At 38.8% G+C, this 24,842-nt stretch overlaps 1 protein-coding gene across 3 annotated transcripts in view; it reads left to right on the top strand.

Annotated features, from left to right (window-relative positions):
- Positions 1 to 24,842, top strand: part of lmbrd1 (LMBR1 domain containing 1) — a 211,099-nt gene that overhangs the window by 29,027 nt on the left and 157,230 nt on the right. For all 3 annotated transcript variants that reach the window (XM_052025185.1, XM_052025184.1, XM_052025186.1), the window contains one exon: positions 2,128 to 2,191. In XM_052025185.1, coding sequence (XP_051881145.1) covers positions 2,128 to 2,191 — 64 coding nt within the window. The remainder of the gene's footprint in view (positions 1 to 2,127; positions 2,192 to 24,842) is intronic.

The following is a 24,842-nucleotide window of genomic DNA, read 5'->3' as shown; positions in this document are numbered from 1 at the left end:
GTATTTGATCATATATAACACTGACAGTGACATAATTTGATAACTTAAATATCTGGTTTACAAAGAGAACAGAGTACATATATGGTCAATGACATGTTTGGAAGTCTGCTAGATATTATTGTGATTTGTTTTTGTCATGATGTAATTGTGACTGGCTTAAAGTGTCTGTAATTACAGATGACCCCCACGTTACAGCTGTTTGGGTAATGGCAATTAGCCCTTAAGGAATTCACAAATCACTACCCAAAAATTTGAGATATGGAATAAAATTCACCCTCATGGAACTTGCGGGGGAAAAAATGTATATAAAGTCAAGATGCAGACCACTTACTCGGAATGCAACCACCCCCCCACCCTACCCCACCCCCGCCATAATATAGGGGGTGGGGGGGGTCACCTGTGCAAGACAGTTTTACAAGAAGTATGGAAGAAGTCATCACGATAAAATAGCATCACCTTTTGATTACACACCCACCTCCCTAATCTGCTAAATTGACAATTTATTAGTTGTACTTCACACCACTGAGAATCATTATGTAGGTTGATTTGCAGAGCAGCTGAGCTTACTTAAGATGTTCTCTGCCAATTAATTATCAAGAACACAGCATGTTTCTGAGCTGCTGAAATATTCTAAGATACAGTACTAAATGTGTTATTTAGGTACTGACTGCTTATACAGATTGCGATATCTTAATTGACTTTTAGAAGTTGGATTCAGCAATTTGCATTATTAGGACTGTCAATCAGCAAAATTCAGGGTAGAAAAAAAGATTTGAAATTAAAGCAAATATACAGAGATGTACAAATAGCTGATTTCATCTAACTGAAAAGTTGGCAGTCTTCTACAACTTAGATCTATTGGAAAGGTGATATCAGGGATAATGTTACTTTTCAGATTTTGGTGTAACATCACGAAGTCACATCAGAATTGAACCACTAAATTTGTACAAATTAACAACAGGCATGATAGCATATTTGTCCTCTTATCCTATTGTGTTTACTTGGTGTTACTGGTTTATGAGTCATTTCTTAGTATTGTAAATATTCAAGTTTTCCCAGGATTCCAGGGCTAGTTCCATTGTGGGTTGATAATTAGCTGTTAACTACAATGAGTCACTTTGTGTGGTAACAATGGCCATGTGTTTTCCACATGAATATGTGAACATGTGGAAAAAGACAGCTTTCTGTTTGCATCTATCCCAGCCTGGCATGGTGTTCCAGCTGTACCACCATCTTTAGAACACCACCACCTCCTTGTCATCATGGTGTTGTGGTACTTTCTCTCGGCGGTGGAAAGAAAAGCAGCAACTAACTGGAAAATTCCTCTCTGAACTACATCCAAAAAATTATTGAATGATTTGAAGTTGACTTTGCAACACCAGGAAAGTTCTGACATTCTGTGCAATGCTGAGGAACTGGTCTACTTTTCAGTGAATTACCTTTAAAAATGTGCCAATGACATTCTAGAGGTAGTTGATTCTCAGAATGTACTTTGTACTCTCTAGTGTGTTTACATAACTTGTACCTGTATTCACAGATTCTGTTCAAGTTACCAATTGTAAAAAGCTGTATCTGTACTATTGCTGTATGTGTGTCTATTTTCCAGCACTCAGACATGCTATGGCATTTCAAGTGCTAATCTGAACATAAACCTTGTGAGAGTACTTGCTTCCACCACCTCCTCAGGCATTGAGTTTTAGATTCCAATCACCTGGGTGAATAAAATCTTCCTTAAAGCCCCTCAATTTACCACTCTTTACCTTAAACCTATGTCTTCTGGTTGTAGATACCTCTGCTGAGGAGAAAAAGTTTCTTGTTATCCATCTTGTCTATGCCCTTCATAATTTTTTATATCTCAGTTAGGCCCACCCTTGATCTTTTACTGCTCTAAAGAAAACAAACCCAGTTTATCTAGATGTGCAAACGCTACATTTGAGATATGGCAGGCATCACTAATGTTTTTTTGTTGAGAGAAAATCTGTGTAACCTCGGATGTCACCTCTGACAATGTTGCAGGCTTGACCATTAATACTTTATTTGATTCTGAGTGTATTAGTATTTGAATAAAATAAATCTTACCAGACCCATTAGTATCTCCCACTAACCCTGTATCTGTTTTTCTTTAAGGAATGGGCAGCGGATAACATCACAAGGAAGAATATTGAAGACACTGTATTGTATGGGTATTACAGTACGTATTTTTTCAATTTTTTTTTGCTGAATTTAATGTATCCTTTGCCAAGTTCAGCACAATCACCCTTGGAGGTGATGATTGCCACTTAAGCAATATTTGTTGGGGCAAGTATTCTTGTTGACCTCACATTGTGACAACTTAGGTGCTCGATAACATTCATTCACGAGATGTGGGCATCGGTGGACTTGAGCTTTTTTTTCCTTACCCTTTTATACATATTTCAGTAACATACTTAATTTTATCATGACAGCTACGAGAATGCCTGCTTCAATTTTATGGTGGTTTAGGGGTCTTGTGTTACTAGTGAGGTAAATATAATATCAAATCTTCAAGAGCATTTAGATTTATCAATGGTAAATGGGATAAAAATCCTTAATTCGTGATTTTGTCTTAGGGACCGCTTAGCAGAAAATAAAACTTTCTCAGCACCTTTTATAGATAGTATGTAATTTCTTTGCTACATTCTACATACTTGGATAACTGTAGCTCCAATGTCTGAATGTCCTGCTAAGGTACTTGATGATAGGATAGGTTTTATACTAATCCCACTTATCTGCGTTAGGAGTGTAGCCTTCTATGCTTTGCCGATTTAAGTACTTGTCTGCTTGCTTCTCAAATGCCATGAGAGTATTTTCCTTCACCACCTCTTCAGGTCACTCCTCAGCCTCCTTTTACGGGAAAACAAATCCAGTTTATCCAGTCTCTCTTCATAATTGTTATGCTCCAATCCAGGTAACATCCTGGTGAATCTCCTCTGTACCCTCTCCAGCACAATCACACCCTTCTTATGGTGTGGTGACTAGAACTGCATACAAAGTGTGGTCTAACCAATGCTTCATAAAACTGTAATGTGACATCCCAACTCTTATATTCTATGCCAAGGCCAATGAAGACAAGCATCCCATGTGCCACCTTCACCACCTTATCCAGCTGTGCTTTAACAATTAGGGATCTATGGATCTGTACCCCACAGACCCTCTGTTCATCAGTGCCCTACCATTTACTGTGCATGTCCTCCCCTTGTTTGCCTTCCTAAAATGTATTAGCATGTATTTTTCAGGATTAAATGCTATTTGCCATTGCTCCACCTAACCTTCTACTGAACTATATCATGTTGTAGCCTTAGACAACCTTCCTCGCTATCTACTACACCACCTCTGAACTCTTAACTTTTAAAAGATTCCCATTTGTTGGATGTTGTTTTACCTGAAAGCAGCTGCTCCCAAACTACATTTGCCAAGTCCTATGTTATGTTTTTGGAATCATCTCTCCCTCAACCTAGGCCCTCAACTTGTGGACCATCCTTATTCCTCTCCATAACTACCTTGAAACTTACAGAATCATAGTTACTTTTCCCAAAATGCTCACTGACACTTGGTATTGATTTATTATTGTCACTTGTACTGAGATACAGTGGAAAAACTTGTCCTGCATACCGTTCGTACAGATCAATTCATTACACAGTGCAGATACATTGAGTTAGTACAGAGTGCATTGAGGTAGTACAGGTGAAAAACAATAACAGAGTACAGAGTAAAGTGTCACAGCTACAGGTAAGTGCATTGCAGGTAGACAATAAAGTGCAAGGTCACAACAAGGTAGATTGTGAGGTCAAGAGTCCATTTCATCGTATGAGGGTCAATAGTCTTATCACTGTGGGATAGATCCTTGAGCCTGGTGGTACATGCCCTCAGGCTCCTGTATCTTCTGCCTGATGGGAGAGGAGAGAAGAGAGAATGACCCAAATGGGTGGGGTCTTTGATTATCCTGGCTGCTTCACCAAGGCAGCAAGAGGTATAGACTCTTGGGGGGAGGCTGGTTTCGGTGAGGGGCTGGACTGTGTCCACAAATCTCTGAAGTTTGTTGGGGTCGTGGGCAGAGCAGTTGCCGTACCAAGCCGTGATGCATCCAGATAGGATGCTTTCTGTGGTGCATTGATAAAAGTTGGTGAGTGTCAAAGGGGACATGCCAAATTTCTTTAGCCTCCTGAGGAAGTAAAGGCGCTGGTGAGCTTTCTTGGCCGTGGTGTCCACGTGATTGGACTAGGACAGGCTATTGGTGATGTTCACGCTTAGGAACTTGAAGCTGTCAACCCTCTTGACCTCAGCACCGTTGATGAAGACAGGTGCATGTGCACCACCCCCTTTCCTGAAGTCAATGACCAGCTCTTTTGTTTTTGCTGACATTGAGGGAAAGGTTGTTGTCATGACACCATGTCACTAAGCTCTCCATCTCCTTCCTATACTCCGACTCATTTGAGATATGGCCTACTACTATGGTATCATCTGAAAACTTATAGATGGAGTTAGAGCAGAATCTGGCCATGCAGTCATGAATATATATGGAGTAGAGTAGAGAGCTGAGGATGCAGGCTTGTGGGGCACCAGTGTTGAGAATAATCGTGCTGGAGGTATTGCTGTCTATCCTCACTGGGGTCTGTTGTTCAGAAAGTCAAGGATCCAGTTACAGAGGGAGGTGTTGAGTCCCAGGTCTCAGAGTTTGGCGATGAGTTTGCTTCCACCAATTGTTGGCTTAATTTCCCAAGGTTAAATCTAGTAGAATCAGTTTGGTTCAGACAAACTCTCTGAGATGCACTTTATAAATTCTTCCCCATCTAAGCCCCTTGCACTAAGGGACTCCCAGTCAATACTGGGGAAGTTAAAATCCTCCACAACTATAACCTATTGCTCTTGTTTCTCTCTGTGGTTTGTCTACATATTTGCTCCTTTGTCTCTTGCTGATTGTTGGGGGAGACCTGTAATATAACCCCAGCAGAGTGATAGCCCCCATCATATTTCTAAGTTTTAACCATATAGCCTCATTAGAAAAGCCTTTCAAGACATCCTCCCTGAGTACTGCAGTAATGTTCTTCCTAATCAATATTGCAATGCCCCTTCCTCTTTTAGCTCTTGCCTATCGTGCCTGAAACCTCCATACCCTGAAATGCTGAGCTGCCTGTCCTGGACTTGTTTCTGTGATTGCAATTACATAATATTTCTATTTGCTGATTAATGCTATAAGTTCATCAGTCTTACCCGTCAGATTCCTTACATTAAGTAAATGCAGTTTAATCTATTTGCCTTATCATGCCCCTATCTACTCTTCCTGCTGACTTTCACTTAGTTTATATTCTATATTTTACTCCAATTCACCACCTGCTGTACTACTGTTCTGTGTGCCATTCCCATGCCAAATGAGTTTAAACTATCCACAATAGCATAAGCAAACCACCTTGCATGGATATTCCCCACCCTTTCAGTTCAGGTGCAATCTGTCCCGTTTGCATGTTCCACTTCCGAATCCTTGAATCCAGAGATTACAACCTTTTTTGCTCTAACCTTCTGCTTAACTACCTTGGTTCATTTTGCAAGAACTCATCCCTCTTTCTACCTTTGGTCATGGTATATGTCAGTACTAACAATGGTTGATCACCATCCCATTTCAGATTGCCCTGCAGCAGCTGATGGCTGCTCCAGGGAGGCAATATACCATTCAGGAGTTTTATTCATCACTGCAGAAATGCCTGTCTCCTCCCCTCACTATTGAGTTCCCTACCACTGTTGTTTACTTAGTCTTTGTTCTCCCCCGCTGTATGATAGAGCTAGCCTTAGTGCCATAAACTTGGTCAATGCTACTTTACCCAGAGAGGATATTCACCCCCCCCCCCCCCCCCCACCCCCCAAACAGTATCCAAAAATGGTATACCTGTTTGCAAGGGGAATAGGCATGGGGACTCCTGCACTATTTGCCTACTGCCCTTTTTTGGTGGTCACCCATTGCCCTTCTGCCTGCGCCTAAGGTGTGACCACCTAGCTAAATGTACCACCCACGATACTCCCAGCATTGCAGCTGCTCCACAGCAAGTCCATCTGCAGTCCCAGCTGTGTCATGCAGTCAGTCAGGAGCTGCAGCTGGACACATTTCTTGCACACGTGCTGACTAGCAACACTGGAAGTTTTCCTGATATCCCATATTCTGCAGGGAGAGCATACCATGGCCCTGACTATTCCTGCTATATCCTTGGATTCCTTCCTCGAGAGTGATAGGTTCTTGATTGGTAAGGGAGCTAAGGGTAATGGAAGAAGGCGGATGAAAGGGGTTGAAAATAAATCAGCCATGATTGAATGATGGAGTAGACTCGATGGGCTGAATGGTCTAATTCTGCTCCTATCTTTTATGGTCTTGTGGATTACCACTCAATCACATAATTTGGAGTACTACGCTAGTGACCTTTCCCTGTTTCAGACTATAAAGTACAATTATTCTGGTGACCTTTCCATGTTTTTAAACTCTAAAAATGCTATTACTTTAGTGACCTTTCTGAAGGCAAACAAAATGTTCTGACTACAGATCATAGACTTGAAATGGTTGTTTCTCCGTTTCTCCCTTCATAGATTCTCTCTGACCTGAGTATTTTCAGCATTTTTCTTCAGTTTCTTTCTTTTCAACAATCCATATATTTCCCCAAGAGACGCAGATAAAACTAACAATGCTAAATCAATTGTAGAAATGTATAGGATGATGGGAAGCCAGATGACACAGTTAGCATGTATTGGCTCTTTGTAAAAACTATCCATTTAGTTCTTCTCTTCTGATCTTTCCCCATAGACCTTCAATTTTCTGACTTCTTAGCATTCATCCAATTCCATTTTGGAAGTAACTATTAAACCTCCTTCCAGAATAGCGAATCAAAAAGTTTCTGCAGTGAAATCAAGGTACTTTTTTTTAACCATGATGAGGATTTGTTTCTTGACCGCATTTTAAGCAGTATTCCAGACTTTACACCTTTTTGGCTGGAATTATCTATCCTTTAATTCACCACTAATCATTTCACATGTTATGTTCCGTCTAAAGATCTGAGGGGCAAGTTTTTCACACGGGGTGGTGAATACCTGGAAGGAGCTACCAGAGGAGGTAGTAGAGGCAGATACGATTACAAGGTGTTTGCACAGGTATTTGGATAGGAAAAGCATAAACGGATACAGGCCTAATACTGGCAAATGGGATTAGTGTAGATAGGTGTCACAGTTGGAATGGATGAGGTGGGCTGAAAGGGCCAGTTTCTGTGCTCTGATATTTCCCCTAGTAATTGACTTCTCTGCTAAAATTTATAGATTCTTCCTTGTCACATAGGTCTATATATTTTCATATATCCTGAGTAAGTTGTTCCTTGGCCACCTCTACTAAAGAACTTCTCTCCAGTCTAAACTAGCCAATGTTTCTTCACAGCTAAACTTATGCAGACTTGGCGTCATCCTTGTAAATCTCTCCTGAGCTTTTTCTTGTGATATGATGTTGATTTATTGTGTTAATGTTTATTCCCTCTGGTGCTTTTGCCAATTATCTTAAGTCCATGATCTTTGATTGCCACTGTTCTGCTAGTGAAGCCTGGATTCATCAAGGTCCTCTTTGGATCTAGGATAACTTGCTTCCACTCTAATTATGTGGGTTCTAAAGTGACTAATAAGGCCAGTATGGGAATTGCAGATTTTTCCACAGGAGGTGCATGTCCGGATGGCGACTTGAGGTGATCCACCTTTCCACTGCTTATGCAGGGTCTCTGTGTGCTCCCAGTGCATGGATTCTATTAGACTTCTTGCAATAGCATTTAAAATTCTCCACTTCCAACTGGATTGTTCATGAGTCAGAGATTACCGGAGGTTAGTACGGATTTCTTCAAGGATCTGTCCACCTGCTAATGTCTTCCTGTGAGAGAGCTTGGTATTACAATCCCTACATTGAGAGTCTGATGTCAGGTCTGCCCGACAGAGCCATCTGAGTGCAAAAAGAACTATAGTGCTGGGGATATTGGTTTGAAGGAGGACATGATGTCATATGTTTATCCTTGCAATAAATGTGGAAGATTCTGAGGAAACATTATTAGCAGTTTTTTACCACTGCCTTAAGATGCCTGCTGTAGATAATCCAGGTCATAGAGTTATCGAGAAATACAGTATGGAAGCAGGCCCTTTGGCCTACCGAGTCTGTACCAACCATCAACCACCCATTTACATTAATCTTGCATTAATCCCAATTTTTATTCTGCCCACATTCTCTTCAATTATCCCTGGACTCTACCACTCACTTACAAACTAGGGGCAATTTACATTGGTCAATTAACCTGCCAACCTGCATGTCTTTGGGATGTGAGAGGAAACTGGAGCGCTCTGAGAAAACCTACAAGATCACAGAGTGAACATGCAAACTCCTCACAGACAGTACCAGAGATCATGATTGAATCAGGGTCTCTGGTGCTGTGAGGCGTCTCTATTAGCATATAGGAGTGCAGGGATCACTGCCGGCCTTTTGACCAGTTGTGCAAGTTTTGAGGTCTTGATCTTCCGATTCCATTTTCCTCAATCGACCAACAGTTGTGCTGGCACATTCAAGATGATAGTGAACTTCATGATGTCTGCTTTCACAGAGAAATGGGATGGTCTATGGTTCTGACAATATCCTGGCTGTAATCCTTGAAAAGTTGCGCTTCAAAAGCAGCTGTGCTTCTGGCAAAGTTGATCCATTATAGCTAGTACACTAGTATCTACATTGTGAAAAATCTTTAGCTATGTTCTATGCTCGACAAACAGGACCAATCTGATCCAACCAATTACTGTCTCATCAACCTATTCTCAGCCAACAACAAAATTATGGAAATTGACAGTGCTATATCTATATCAAATTAATATAGTTAATCACCTGCCAAGTTTGAGTTCTACCAGAACTGCTTGGTTTCAGACTACATAACAACTTTGATTCAAACATGGGTAAAAAATTCTGGAAATGATTAAGGTCATTTGCCTGAGCATGGCATTAAAGATCCTAGTAAAATTCAAGTCATTGAGAATTGAGGTGTAAACTCTTCAAATGACTGGAGTCATTTATCCCACAAAGAAAAATAGTTCTGGTGGTTTATTAACACATTGGCCCTAGGACATCATTAAAGGAGTGTCCTTGGCTCAACTGTCTTCAGCTGCTCCAAAGTATGACTGCATTCCATCATTCCTGAATGTACAGTGATCAGTTTGATCCACAACTGCTTAGGTGATGAAACAGACCATTTTTGTCTGCAGTGTGGCTTGGATAACATTCTGACATGAGCTGATTTGTGACACATAATATTCATTGCATACAAATACCAATCAATAACCAACTCCAACAATAAAACATAAAACCGCCTCCTCTTGAGTTTCAATGGCATTACCATTGCTGAATTCCCCATCATCCAAATCCTGTGTGGGGTCACCTTTGACTAAAAACATAACTGGACCAGCCAAATAAATATTGTGGCTACAAGAGCAGGTCAGATGATGGGGTGACACTGCTTTCACTGGTGATTGACTCCGTCATGACTCCTGGAAGTCATACTATGATCTACAAGGCATATCTGGAGTGTGGAAGATTATGCTTCATTTGCCTGAATAAGTGCTGATCCAACAGCATTTGAGAAACTTATTATCTTCCAAGACAAAATGGCCTGCTTGATTGGAGTGGTTTCTTCCACTCTAAACATTCACTTCCTCTTCCACCTGTACACAGTGGAGTCACTCTTTCAAGAAACTCGTAACTTGCTAAGACTTCAGCAATAATTCCCAAACATAAAACCTTTACCATCTGGATGGATAAAGAGCAGCTTGTGCATGGTAATATCATCATCTATAATTTTCCTGCTCAAGTGACACACTGTAGTGACTTGAAAGTATAATGCTGTTACTTCAATGTCGGAGGGTCAGAATCCTGGAACATCCTACTTCACAACTTTGGGCAGAAGGTCACCATATGGACTGCAATGGCTCAAGAAAAATGCTCGCCGCCACCACCACCTGAAAACCAATTAAAGAAGGACATTAAATGGTGGTCTTTCCAGTAACATCCACATCCCATGTTGGAGTAATACAAATAAATCCCTGCACTTGCTGTGTTTATTTTCCTTACTTGTGCATGCCTCAAATTTGCAAATTAGTTCTTGCAGTTGGTGTATCATTTCTTTCCTAAATATTGTTGAATGTTTCAAAATCTAAAATTCTAAACCCATGTACTGCATGCCTACTGGTGATAGGTAATTCTTGTTTTCAGTCTTTGAGTTTAACCAAAGAATTTATGCATCACTTGCAGCATTTTTTTTATCTGACTTGATCAAAAATTAAAGAAAGCACACAAAAAATAAGCTTTGTTTCCTTTGTTTGGAGACTCATTTCTTCAAAGATGGAAAGCGATTGAAGTAATTTTGACTGGCCAATGGTATAACCTAAGTTGTGTCGATTCAGCCACACCTTAGTTTATACATCTTTCCCAAATTTCTATTGCAGCCTGTGGAATCTGATATTGACCACTTACTACCATTACCAAAAGTCTAAATTATTCCAATGTGGTTTAAATTTTGAAAAGGAACAATCCAAGTAGCTGTTAGTCTTTCTTTTATTTCTGAACATTCAAAATGCATTGAGGGAATAACAGAGCTTGGACTACTGATCCAGAGACACTAGTTGAAATTCCACAACAACAGCTGGAAATTTAAATTCGTGTAACTAAATAATTATTGGTAATAGTGAACAGGACGCCGTTGGATTGTCATAAAAAGTCCATCTGGTTCACTCGTGTATGGTGTCATTGTGACCCCAGAACTACAAATTAGTTGACTCTTAACTGGTTTCTGTTAATGCCAAGCAGGCCACTTGGGCAATTTAGAGATGGACAGCAAGTATTGATCTTACCAATGGTACCAATATCCTGTGAATGAATAATAACTGAAAATGTAACACACATTGACTCTATAAAGAAAGTACACAACAATTGTTATTGAACCAGAATTTACTGTGGTTAAATATTAATATCCAAAAATTGTCAGAGTTAGGCTGTACTGCCATGACCTTTGTAGAAGTAACATTTTGCTGTTGGTTTGTACATTGAATGTCACAAAGTTTCTGTGCTGAAACAAACCAAACTCCCAGCAGTTACTTGAGGCAAACAATTACAAATGTAAATAATATGCTGGGTGCTAATTACTGACAACCTTTGACAATGAATGAAATAATCAAATTCTCATTTTTTGGGTGGGGGTGGCGGCTAGATTTTAAGATTTTTTAAATTGAGTTTTCTTTTTGTCTCTTTCTATTGCTCTTAGACCTAATCTTTGTTTCTTTTTGTCTTTCTCCTTCCATATTTCGTTTGATATTGAATTCATTTCATTTACCTAGCATTGAGTTTACTCGATTCAACTTCTTTCATGCTTTCTATTGTTCTCCAATCCTTAAATTGATTGGTTAAGGAAACATCCTGTTTTACTCACTTACTGTTAAAAGTTCACACTGCAGTTTTGTTGTCTAATTTTTGAACTGGATGGAGCTAGAACACTTCTCAACAAATTAGGTTGCATTAGATGCTCTACCATCATCATCTCTCTCCTAATACCATGTTAATTTTAGATCCACTTGGCAAACTTGTCTCGACTGCCAAAGGGTCTAACCTTTTGGACCAGCCTTCCATGTGCAATCTTGCTAAAGACCTTAATGGAATCCTAAATGACTTTTCTCCTATCCTTAGGCTGTGACCCTGGTTCTGGAGTTTGCTACCATCAGGAACATTCTTCTTGCTTGCATGTAGTCTGTCCATTCCTATCAGGATTTTATAAGTTTCATTGAGGTCTTCTTTCATTCTTTTGGTGATTGCAAGCCCAGTATTCCCAATCTCCCTTCATATTTCAGTCCTGCCATCCTAGGAATCAGTCCAATGAATCTTCACTCCATCCACAGAAGAACAACCTCCCTCAAATAAGGAAGTCCAAGCTGCACACAATGTTCATGGTGTGGCCTAAGCAAGACCTTGTACAATTGCAGTTAGACACCTCTGCTCTTATGCTCAAATCCTCTTGCTATAAAGGCCAATGTATCATTTACCACCTTCAACTGCCTGCTCCACCTGCATGTTTACTTTAATTGGTGTACGAGGACCCCAGGTCTCCTTTCCTAATCAATTGCTATTCACAATCTGCCTTCCTGTTATTGCCACAAAGTGGATAATCTCACACTTACCAATATTGTATTGCACCTGCCATGCATTTGTCCAATCAGATTGGAATTTTTCTGCATCCTCCTGACATTCCCACCCAGCTTTCTGACATCCACAAACTTGGATATATTACATTTAATTTCCTCATCTAAAACAGCTGGGGTTCAAACACTAAACCATGCGGTACACTACAAGTTACAGCCTGACACTTGGAAAAAGGCCCTTCACTCCTAGTCTCTGTTTACTAATCTGCCAACCGATTCTCTATCCATATCAGTTCAGTACCCACAATGTGCTTTAATCTCTTACGTGGAACTTTGTCAAAAGCCATCTGAAAGTCCAAATGCACCTAATGCACTTGTTTTCCCCCACATAATCTTCTACTTCTCAAAAATAAATCCAGGAAATTTGGCAAGTCTGATTTCCATGCCATAAATCCATGCTTATTTTGACTGATCCTGTCACTGTTTTCCAAATTCTTTGCTATTACACCTACTCCAACATTTCTCTTCTGCTTATGTCAGGCCAACCAGTCTATAATTCCCTGCTTTCTCTCTCCATTTTTTTATATAGTGAGGTTATATCAGTTGTCCTCCAATCTGTAGGAACTGATTCAGATTCCAAAGAAAATGCCACCAATGCATCCACTATTTCAAGGGTTTCTTCCTTATTGACCTTCAGTGACATCAATTTTCCTAATACCATTTTTTCTACTAACATCGATTTCCTTCAGTTCCTCCCTCTCACTAGCCTCCAGGTTTCCCAGTGTTACTGGGAGGTTACTTGCATCTTCCTTTGTGAAGACAGAACCAAAGTACCCGTTCAATTTGTCTTGTATTTCTTTGTTTCCCAGTATAAATTCCCATTTCTGTCTATAAGGGGCCTGCATTTGTCTTCACTAATCCTTTATTTTCACATATTTGAAGAAGCTTTTACAGTCAGTTTTTATGTTCCTGCAAGGTTCCTCTCATGCTCTTTTTTTTCCCTCTTAATTAATCCCTTGGTCCTCTGGGCTCTAAACTCTTCACAATTTTGCTGCTTTTCCTCAGGTTTTCTCAGTCCTTAGGTTTGCTGCTTTCTTGGACTGTGTATATTATCTTCCCCAAGGTCTAAAGCTATCCCAACTTTGTTGGCCACAGTTGAGTCGTCCTTCCTGTCTTATTTAAGTGGCAGACAGGAATGGACAATTATTGTAGTTCATCTATGCATTCCATAAATGTTTGTCATTGCCAATTCTTTGTCAGCTCCATTAGTAAAGTTTCCCAGTCTATCTTGGCCAACTCTCAGCTCATACTAGTTTCTTTGATTAACATTCAGGACCCTAGTATCAGAGTCAACTATGGTGCTCTTCATCTTGATGAAGAATTCTGTTATTTTAGAGACACTCCTTTCCCAAGAGCCTCGCACAAGAAGATTGCTAATGAATCCTATCTCATTACACAATACCCAGTCTAGAATAGTCTACTCTCTGCTAGGTTCCTTGACATGATGTCCAAATAACCATCCAAAGCACTCTTCAGAAATTCCTTTTCCGCATCATTACTACTAATTAGGTTAGCCTAATCAAAACAATGGAATGGTCAATGCACGAAGAGACAATATAGTATGAGCAGGAAAACTGAGTAATGTGAGTAACCTAGATGGTTCATGCCATCAGGCATATATGAGGTGGCCTGTGGCTTTATGCCCAAATTGCATATGACTTTTAACATGGTCAGACAATCATCCTTTTCCTTTGAGTGCAGCATTGCCCCATCCCAACACCAGAACCCTCATCTGTTCCTGGCTTAACTACCTCATTTTCACAGCATTACAAAAATAGCCTTGTCAATTTATATTCTCAATCTGTACTTAAATCTTAATTGACCATGGTGCATGTACTCTTTGATTCATTTTTATATCAGACCCATTGTCTGGCAAAATGTTTGTAATTGGTGTTCCTTAGTTTTTGGATATGAGATGATAACTAGATTTATTTCTTATGCTTTTATCAACAGATTTTATTATATTCATCTTTCCCTTTGTTGCATGGTTCACAGTCCAAATAAATTATGGTACCGAAATAAGAGAATTAGTTGATTTTGTAAAAAGGCCATTCTCTCTAATAAGCAATTCTCACACTTGAATTTGGGAAAGGTGTATTTTTCTTTCTGCTCATCTTTGTAACTTCCTCTTCCTTGCAAAAGTGCTTTCATGTTCTTTTCCATTCATGCCAACTACCTTGGATGCTGTTATTTTCCTTGGATAACAGTCCAAAAATATTGCATTAGGTCACTGCCACCCAGCTGCTAATATAATATCTGCTTGATTTCTCTTGATGACTCTCTGACAGATCTAATTACAGCATGTAAATAGAAAACTAGCAAATTTTTTCCCCCCATGGCCCACTTCCAACTAATCCTAAAATATTAATTTGGTAAAACATGTTTTTGTTTGTTTGAATATTACTTCTGAAATGTATTGCTCCCATAACAGATACATGTTCTGCCAGTAGATGGAGCCAAAGTGCTATTTGAAAACATCTATCACTTCTGTAAAACCTTTTCTGATACAAAAAAGCACTCCAAACTACGTTTATAAATTAAAGCAGGCCACCTTGTATACAAAAGTCAGCCAATCATACCTGCTTTTCCTTTTGTCTACTTTTTCCAGGTGTGGAAAGTAGTGTTCTTTCTCAGTGTTGTCACTGTGTCTGAAGTGTTGCCAGTGAAATGCTGCCGATTTTCAATGAAGGAGATTCTAGAGGTAACCTTGAGTGATGACATCACAGCTATGGGGTAGGAAGTGTGGTGGTGTATTGTACCATTGTAGCATGGACAACAATGGTTTAGGCTGACTCACAGCCTAGTGATGGTTAGGTGTGCCTCACCCCTGGAACAATGTCTCAGCAATTCTGCAGATCAAATAAATGCCACATTCCAGACAATTAAGAGACCCTGTAAGCCCTCCTACGTCCTCCCACCTCCTTTTGGACATAGTTATGTTTCATTCTTTATAGCTGTAGACTGAGTATGTATAGCAGCAAGCTGAATTACTTTGACAATGCAATACATGGGTTTCCTCCGGTGCTCCAGTTTCACATCTCAAAGATTGAAATAGGTCCTTTAGGTTGATGACTTAATAGGCCACTGTAAATTGCCCCTAGTGTGTAGGTGAGTGATAGAATCAGGGAAGAGTTGATTAAAATATTGGGAGAATAAAATGGGATCAGTGTAAATGGATGCTTGATGGTCAGCACAGACTTGGTGGGCCAAAAGGCCTGTTGCCATGTTGTCTAACTCTCTGACTTTAAGCTTCCAATGAAACAGTTTTGGTTGCTGCTACAACACCAGATGTCAAATGGTGCATCATGGTTGGGTCCCCCAGTTGTGTGAACAGAGTTGATCACCAATTAGCTACTTGAAAGAATGAACACTGGGTTCTACAAAAAGCCCCGTGCCAAGTTTGTTCTGGACTCTTCCATGTTCATTCATTGCAGGCTTTCTGGCAGAACTACCCAAATACCATCAGTTTAAAGGCTACCTCTGCAGCAGAGGCTGTGTGCATCTTCCATCTTCAGCATACTGGCATCTGTTATTTTTTGACCCTCACCATGGGTGTAGGCCACTGTACAGTGTTTCACCTTATGCATATCTCCAGCCTATCTTTTGGAATGCACAATAATAGCATCTTTCCTCTTGCTAACAAGTATATAGTCAAATGATGATACTTTGTCTTCAATGTTGTTCTCTTGTTGTTCCTTCACCAGTGGGTCAGGTTTCCACTCCAGATATATGAAGTATAGAAAGCATATGTGTGGTTCAATTGGAGGGGGAAATACAACAATTCTTGCTTAAATCACCTGCAAGTTGCTATTCTGAAGGAGGTATAGGTGAAAGTGAAGTATAGGAAGAATAATTAGATATTAGGAAAATGTTAACTTTAATAGTTTTAATGCCACTGCTGGCCATGCCTTTGCAGTGGCCACCTCAATAATGGCAAACTATCTCCTCCACCCCCCCCCCCCCCCCAGGAGTTAGGGAAGGCTAGTCTGCCTCTCTCTTGTATAACTGCTGCTGCTGCATGTCCTTGAAAGACGAGGACGTGCTGGTAAACACTATGCAATCTGTTTTGTATAATTCTTTAAGAACCATAGTGAGGTGGAGATTAGCTTTAAATGATGTTTGCTACTCACCATTCACAATAGTTAGTAATAGTCATCAGCAAAAAAAAAAGCCCATCTTGTGTCTGAAGCCAGTCAGTAATATTCTAAAACAGTACAGGAGTTCACACAGCATATTTTGTCGCCTTCCCTTCGCCAGTGTATGACAGAAGTTCTAGAATTTTGCATGTTTTGTACGAAGAGTGGAATGTCAAATTCTAACGCATGAAAGCACTTTGATTATCATATCCTTGTCCTACTTTCATGTATTTTTATTTCCTGCATCTCACTTGTGCCATCCTTACTTACACACAAGCCTTCATGATATATTTTAACAAATTGTTCAACTGCTAGGCTGAACCTAATCTATGTTTAACTATATATTTTCATTCATGGGATGTGGTCATCACTGGGAACAGCAACATTTATTGTCTATACCTAAATTTTCCTGAACTAAGGAGGTACCTAAGTCAACCAGATGGTGGATGTGGAATTACATATTGGTCAGTCTGAGTAAGGCTGGCAGATTTCTTTTCCTGAAGAATATTTTCAGTGCAATTAAGTAGTTTGATGCTAACCTTGACTGAGACTAGGTTTGCTTTAAGTTCCAGATTCATTTAATTACTTGAAGTTAAATTCCCCAGCTGTCATCATAGGAATCGATCTCATGTCTTTGGATCAAAGGTCCAGGATTCTGGCTCATGGTCCAGTAACATAACCAATATTTTACTGTACATAGCAATCAATAAATGCAGAATAATTGAGCATTGCAATTTCCCTGCCTGCTTTGGGGGTTGTGCAATTTAGACATAAGACTGAGTTGGAACCACTGTGGTTCTGTAGCAGAATGAATTATATAAATTAGTGGCATTGGGGTTGAACTTGACATTCCCTTCCCATTTTAGGATCTTACCTATGTTCTGTTTGGTATGGTTATTTACCTTATTGCAGAAGGTGTCTTTACCTCATTGAAGAAGAAATTAATCAGTGTTACCAGTATCATAGTATAAAGTGAATTCCAATGCTAGGGTCATATTGATTGTAGATATTGGCATGTTGATATGGTGGAATGGAATGTTATGGGGAAGGAGGGTTAATGGTATTGTAGGGGAATTGGAGAGACTGGCTTGTTTTTGTGATATATAGTTTGTATAAAAGCAATTCAATATGGTTTAGTTTAGGCCTTTTGTGTAAATAAGGGCTGCAATGGTGAGGTGCAAATTGAGTTGAACTCTGGCAAGAAAGGGTCAAAACTGCATGAAAACAGAATAATAATGCTATGGTCGTATTGATTTTAAGTGATGCAATTTGTCATCACTCAATTCTCTTTCACCCCATCACACAAAACCTCTCAAATTTAATTAATTCCATTATATTATGGTTTGAAGGAGTTGGTGATGCAAGTTCCCACACTACTGACACTGGAAACATTGTTTGATTTTAGGCATAGGCAAACCATGTCATTGCTGTTGATCATTATTACCAGTTGGGTGCATTCCTCTGGTGGGCTCATTTTGCAGGTTAGAATGTCAGTCATTTTGGTAGTTGTGGATTAGATAAATTCAGGTTGATTGTAGGTTAAGATGATCAGCATGAAATGTCTGTACCCATCTTCATTCAGAGAGTTCTGGCTTTTTAACTTTTATATGCTGTCTGATCACTAACAGATGCACATGCAGACTGACATTACAACGCTGATCAGTGTCAGACCTTCATTTTCATTGAAGACTGATGTTTTATTAACCAAGCCAATTGAAACACCAATGAACTCCACTGTGAAAATGTGATCGCAACTATTCACAACAGCTCATTCATCATTTAATTAAATTTACGATACTGAATTTTGATGACATTTCTTAAATTAGGTGAAGGATTCTGTCCTGTATTTCATGACTATCCTCTGGTCTTTAAAGTAAAACTGACTATCTGAGCATGGAAGCAGTAAGATCTTTGCAGATAGTTTATTCAAAATGGGCAGTAACTGAAGCTTTCATTACTTTATGCTGAAAACGTGTGTCTCTGATCTCATTAGCTCTTTTTACATGAATGGTAAACTTTTATTCATTAAAGTTAGAAGTTTCACCTCTGCTTGTCTTAATTCTGTGCTCTGCATCGTAAGCTAACCAATTTTAGATTGAACTGAACATCAGGTACTGATTTTGGATGGAAATTTTACATCATCAGTATGGTGGTTTTTCCAATCTAGACAAAGAGCCTCAAGTTTTTAAACTGATAACTTTCACTGGCATTTTGTTGATGATGTAAACATTATTGTTTTAGTGGAATATGTTGCAAAGTGGTAAAGACTAAAATTGAATCTCTGGGAGAGCAATAATTACAATTTGTCTTGATGCCTTTGGCCTTGAAAGGGAATAGTCAGCCTGGGTTCCTACTGCTACCTACAATCTGGTGATATGTGTGTGTGTTTGGATAAGATTAGGCACAGCTTCAGTACATGCCATTGATAAGTAAACTGCCAAGACTCATTTACCTTGGCTCACTTGCAAAGACTAGCCATGTGTGAAATAAGCCCATTGAGTTGTAACTCGCCGTGAGCCACTATGATCAGGAGGAAGTGGGAATGTTTGAGGGAATAAAAATTGTATTTGCAGCTTTGACCAATGTAGGCTTTGGGCATGACTTCAGAACATAGTTATGTTTTCAAATATTATCTTAGAAAGGATTTGTGTTTTGACTGTTATCCTGAGGAAATATCAGAAGAGTTGCAACATTATCGGAAATATTGGCCTCTAGATTCAGTTTTACAAATGAACCTTCATTCTTTAAAAGCATTTTTTGAATTGTGACCGGAATTGTCATAAATATAATGCTGAAGGTCACTGTCATTTTTGATTATTTGACTGTTCCATTTATATGTAAGTAAATTGTGGCTGAACTATTTGACCCTATCGTATTTTGATAAGTTCATTTAATTATTTTTATGTTTCATTTTAAGTATCGAAATGAAGATGTCTTAATTCCGTTGATCCACAATCTGAAAGCATTGTTTTTAGTAAAATTACATAATCCTATTTCAATAAATGTGTGTCATTTTATTTTGCTGTGAGTATTGTACATATCGTACTTTTTGTTGTGATTATTCATAGGAACACGTGCCGATATTTAAATGTTGATATACCAATATTTTCAGAAAACAATCCTGTTTAAAAAGAAAAGATACTTGAAACTCAGATGGAACTGATTAGGAATATAAATGCTTAGAAAGAAATTACTAAACTGCTCTTTGAATTCCTGTTAGTTCCTTGGAGAGACACATTTCAAATGCATTTTTTCAGCATTCACCTGTTTGGAATGAATCCCAGGAGCTTTTACAAAGCAGCTTTGGAGCCAATATTGCTGGAAAACAATGCGGAAATATAACATGCCTGTATCATTTTCCATTTACCTCTGTGTGCTGAGGATTTTGTGTACTCAGGTTTGCAACAACACATGGAAATATGATATTTGAAGGTAATTTTAGATCTGTTTTACAAATTAAGTCAGTGCACACTATACAGAAAGTATCATGGTATGCAAATTCACATGTTCAGTGCATTATGTATTATTCTAAGTAAAACAGATTAACTATGTCCTGACCTGTTTCAAAGTTGTTCATTAACTTTGAGAGAAGTTATGATTTTTAGTTCACAAGATAAAACCTGGCATAGAAGAAATCCTTCCCATGATGGTGCCTTGATTCAGGCTGGGTTCTTGAAAACAATGTACTTTCACTCATGTGATCCCTTGATAGGACTTGAACTTATTATTAAAGGTTTGATTATTCTTTCTTTTTCCCTAAGATTTTATTTCCAGTGTAAAGTAATTATATTAACTTGCTGTAGGCCAAATGTTGGGCACTAACATTTTTTTCATGGCACTGTAGTCAATTTGGAAGATTGCTGTTGAGCTCACAAGTACCAGAAAATAATAATGTTGATATCCTGACTCCCTCTTTTTATTGAAAGGAACAATACATCAGTATTTATGAACAGTAGAGTAATCTGTTGCATAAGTGAAGTAAAGAATTTGCTGTTTACCTGCTAATCTAGGTAATACTATTAATGAAATTCAAACCACTAAAAGGACTATTTCTGCTCTTTTTTTTAATAAACTTATCGCTTTAAGTAAATTTTGTTAATTTCTGCTTTCCAGACAGCATCCATTTTTTCATCCTTGTGAATTATTTTAGGATGCAAGGTTTCACCTTCTATTCTCACAAATTTAGCTGAGGGTAATTCTTAGCTTAGAACCATTGATGCATCTCAGCCAAGATTTAAACAAAAACTATTACCTTCCTCACCATTTTCTTAGTGGAGATGCTAACTTCATTGTAGAATCATAGATTGTGTCTCAAATCTTTTTTTTTGAGGGGTTAACTAAGAAGGCAACCCAGTAGAAATGGTTTACATGGACTTCATTAAGGCTTATGGCACGGTTCCTCATGGTAGTCTGGTTCAGAAGGTCAAGGCATAAGGGATCCGAGAGGGTTTTGGCAAATTGGATTCAAGCATTGATAGGCATTGCGGTCACATGGATGAGGTGGGCCGAAAGGGCCTGTTTCTGTGCTGTCCTATGATTCTGTCATTAATCTTTATTGACATTTTCTGCAGTTGTTTGATGAGGTTGGATGTTAAGATTTGGAAAGACCTGAGCGAAATGCATTTGTGACTGTAGGCATTTAGGTGGAATGAGTATTTGAGTTTGTTGAATATACGTTGGATTTAAAGTGCCAGTGTGCACATACAAGCCAAGAATAAGCAAATGTAGTAATACATTCTTAATTGTGATTTTATGGAGCAGTGAGTCAGTATTTTTTTAAGGTCTGAGATCAGGAACTGTCCACAAAAAAAGTGCTGAAAAAAATGCATGACCCTGGTAGATTTGTCACCACTTTACTGGTTACAATTTAGTAACTCAATTTTTGGTTCTGTTTAACATTTAAGTTTCTGAAGCAGCAGAAAAATTATGATAGACCTATTAGCAAAGTACCATTAAACCATGTTCATAAAGCTAATAGGCAATCATGGTGTGTCATCTTTGTAATAGTCGTTAAATATACAGTCACATCTCTAGATTGAATCTGAAGTGTTCCCAGTTATGATAAAGCAGTTCAGCATGATATCTGGGCTGCAAAATTGATGCCATTGATTACAACCAAGAAATTAAAAGAGAAATCATTGTGGAATAGTAATCTAGTCTAATTGTATTGTTATGTGGATACAGTGAAAATGTAATTCCTCCATTTGCTGCTTTCCATGCCTACTGATTAAAGGTGCATTGTAAATGAAATTTTGTTTTTGAATACAGTCTGAAATCTGTAGGTTTGACTGCTGTGTACACAGGCGATCTTATACTCTGTTTTGTTAAGACCGGCAACATTTGAGGTGATTTCCAAGTAACAGCTGGAGTGCAGCAGTAAATGTTAAATGTATTTGAAAACTGTGCTCAGCATTTTGAATTTTGAGTCTCACATTATCAAGGGAATTAATTAGATACTTTTTTTTCTTGTCATATGTGGTCTCCTAAGCTTTTATTGTTGTTTTGGTGTATTGGATAAAACAGGACTTCATGTTGTTTCATGCATTCCCATTGAGCCTAAATATTCATGCTTGCATGATGAATATCGTCTGTTAGACTCCCCCAGCCATATGCTGGTGGTGCGTTGTGTGGCATTTTAGTATCCCATTTGTTCCCTGATGAGTCAGCTGGGATTGAAAAGGTTATTAACAGCGGAGAACAAGTTTTCTCCGAAGAATCCTGAATGTCAGTTTATTTAATATCCAGCATGTTGTTTAGAAGGCTTAGTGCTATGACAGATGGAATGGAATGTGCATTAGGGCTGCCTCAAACCCCATAGCGGTTTGTCAATAAAATTTGCTGGCTGAGTATAAAATCTGAGCAACCTAACTTAGGTTTTTTTTAAAATTAAATCGTCATTTGCATTGAATTGCATTTAAAATGTTTTATTTAAAGATTAAAGAGAATATTTAATTTGATAAAATTGGCTGGAAGCTGTTTTTATTTATATCATCATCCCAATAGCTTTAAAAATTGGAAAAGAAATGCAGATGATGGAAGTCTAAAATAAAAACAAAATTCTGGAAACACTCAGCTCATAAGGCAACATTGGTGGAAAGAGAAACAGTTTCTTCAACTTGAAGCATTAACTTGGTTTCTTTCTCTACAGATGTTGCCTGACCTCGTGACTGTTTCCAGTATTTTCTGTTTGTATCCCAGTTCCTTTGCAAGCTAGCATAGCAGAGTAGATGGGCTGGGAGTGTACAGATACAGAGAATTATTGAGGGTATGGAATGGATTTGAATTCTAATTATGACTTTAATATTTAAAGCTGTTTATGTGTGTATTTGAAGCAAGTCTTTTTTGGTGGGAAGATGGTTACATTTTACAGATTACAGTTGATCTCATGTAACAGCTGTCCAGGTAACAGAAATTCACCCTTACAGAATTCACAAATCACTACCCAAAAATTCGGGATATCAAATTCAATTTGCAGAATTTAAGTGGGAAGCAAAAAAGTAAATAAACTTTTTTTTCAACTTGCGTTTTGTGATGCATGCACCGATAACACACCTTTGCGTTATGGAAAATCGCTATATGGACAGTTTTCTGGGAACACCTGTATAGTACGCCTAGATACTAATGTAATTTTTTGTTTTGTATACATCATCCGGCCATGCTTGACCTGGCAATCTTTTGTACATTGTTTCAATAAACATTTGGCACAGGACTCGTGCAGCTAATTTATTGTCTCTTGTTCATGTAGTAATCAGTGGGAATCTGAGGCAGTTAAGATTTTGTACCAGTTGTAATGCAAGGCAAACGCACACCCATAATTTATTCTACTTGAAGGACAATTCAAGTTTCAAGTTTTGCTTAAAAGCATGCATCGTAGATGCAATTAATTTTCTTTAATCTTGGAATAGTTTGCATAATCCTTGAAGGCATAGGAGAGAGACAGCACGGAAACAGGCCTTTCGGCCCATTGTGTCTGCACCAACCGTCAAGCACCCATTGTACACTAATCCTACATTAATTTCATTTTTGTTCTCCCCGCGTTCTCTTCAACTCTCCCCAGATTCTACCACTCACCTACACACTAGGGACATTTGACAGTGGCCAATTAACCTACCAATCCACACTTTTTTTGGAATGTGGGAGGAAACTAGAGCACCTGGAAGAAACGCATTTAGGCACAGGGAGACCATGCAAACCACACAGGCATTCAGGATTGACCCAGCATCTTGGACGCTGCAAATCAGCAGCTCTACCAGCTTGTACCACTGTGTCCACGGTTATTCACTCTCTATGTGAAAGTGAACCTTTTGAGCCATGAATCATGTTTCCTTGCCTTTTCTTACAATTTAATTCCAGATTTACTTCTCAGTTCCCTAATTATTTTGTGACCAAACTTCAGAAGCTTCCTTTCCACAGTGGAAAGATCCAAGTTTCTCCACTTTTATAACAGGAATTCAGATTACACACATGGCTCCTCACTGCTCCATGTTCAATGTTGAGAAGTTCACTTGTTTTGATGATTTCCAAATCTGACATTGGTGAGGCACAATGCAACATATATTTTGATTCCAACTTTATCTGACTTGCATGTCTAGTTTAGCATTCAGTTGGTTTTCCTGAGTTGCATTGGTAGCAAGGTTGATCTACTATTACTCTGATATCTCTCCAAATTTCATTCATCATGTTTTCCCATCTACAGTGCTCTCCAATTACTTGAGTTAAATTCAATCCATGTGCATTTATTTAATTTGTTCTGTGACTTAAGGGTTACAAAGTAAAGAATCAAGAATCGTATGTATAAAATGTTATTCGTCATTTGTTCCTTGGTTTTCCTATTCATGATTGGCCCCAGAACTGACCAATTTCCACTGAACTTGCAAATATTGAGATGGTTAGAGCAGGTAGATTTTATTCATTGAACATCAAACAGTACAGCACACGATGTTGTAAAAAAATCTTTTATTTATACAGCACGGTAACAGGTCCTTCTGGCCCATCGAGTCCGCACCGCCCATTTAAATCCATGTTAACCTATCCGTACATCTTTGAGATGTGGGAGGAAACCGGAGTACCGAGAGGAAACCCACACAGACACAGGAGAACGTACAAACTCCTTACAGACAGTGACGGGAATTGAACCCCGATCACTGGTGCTGTAATAGCGTCATGCTAACCATTCTGCTACAGTGTCAAACTAATTAAATTAGTAATCAAATGCCCAACTAAACTAATCCCTTCTACCTACACAATGTCCATATCCCTCCATCTCCTGCACATTCATGTGCCTATCTAAGAGCCTCTTGAACACCTCTATCGTATTTGCTTCCATCACGACCCCTGGCAGCGCATTCCAGGCACCCACCCCCTCTGTGTAAAAAAAAAACTTGCTCCGCACATCTCCTTTGAACATAACCCCTCTCACCTTAAATGCATGCCCTCTGGTATTAGACATTTCAACCCTGGGAA

This window comes from Pristis pectinata, chromosome 10 (assembly GCF_009764475.1).
Source record: "Pristis pectinata isolate sPriPec2 chromosome 10, sPriPec2.1.pri, whole genome shotgun sequence".
NCBI lineage: Eukaryota > Metazoa > Chordata > Chondrichthyes > Rhinopristiformes > Pristidae > Pristis > Pristis pectinata.
Note: the sequence above shows the minus strand (reverse complement) of the source record. Positions and strands in the feature narration are given on the sequence as shown.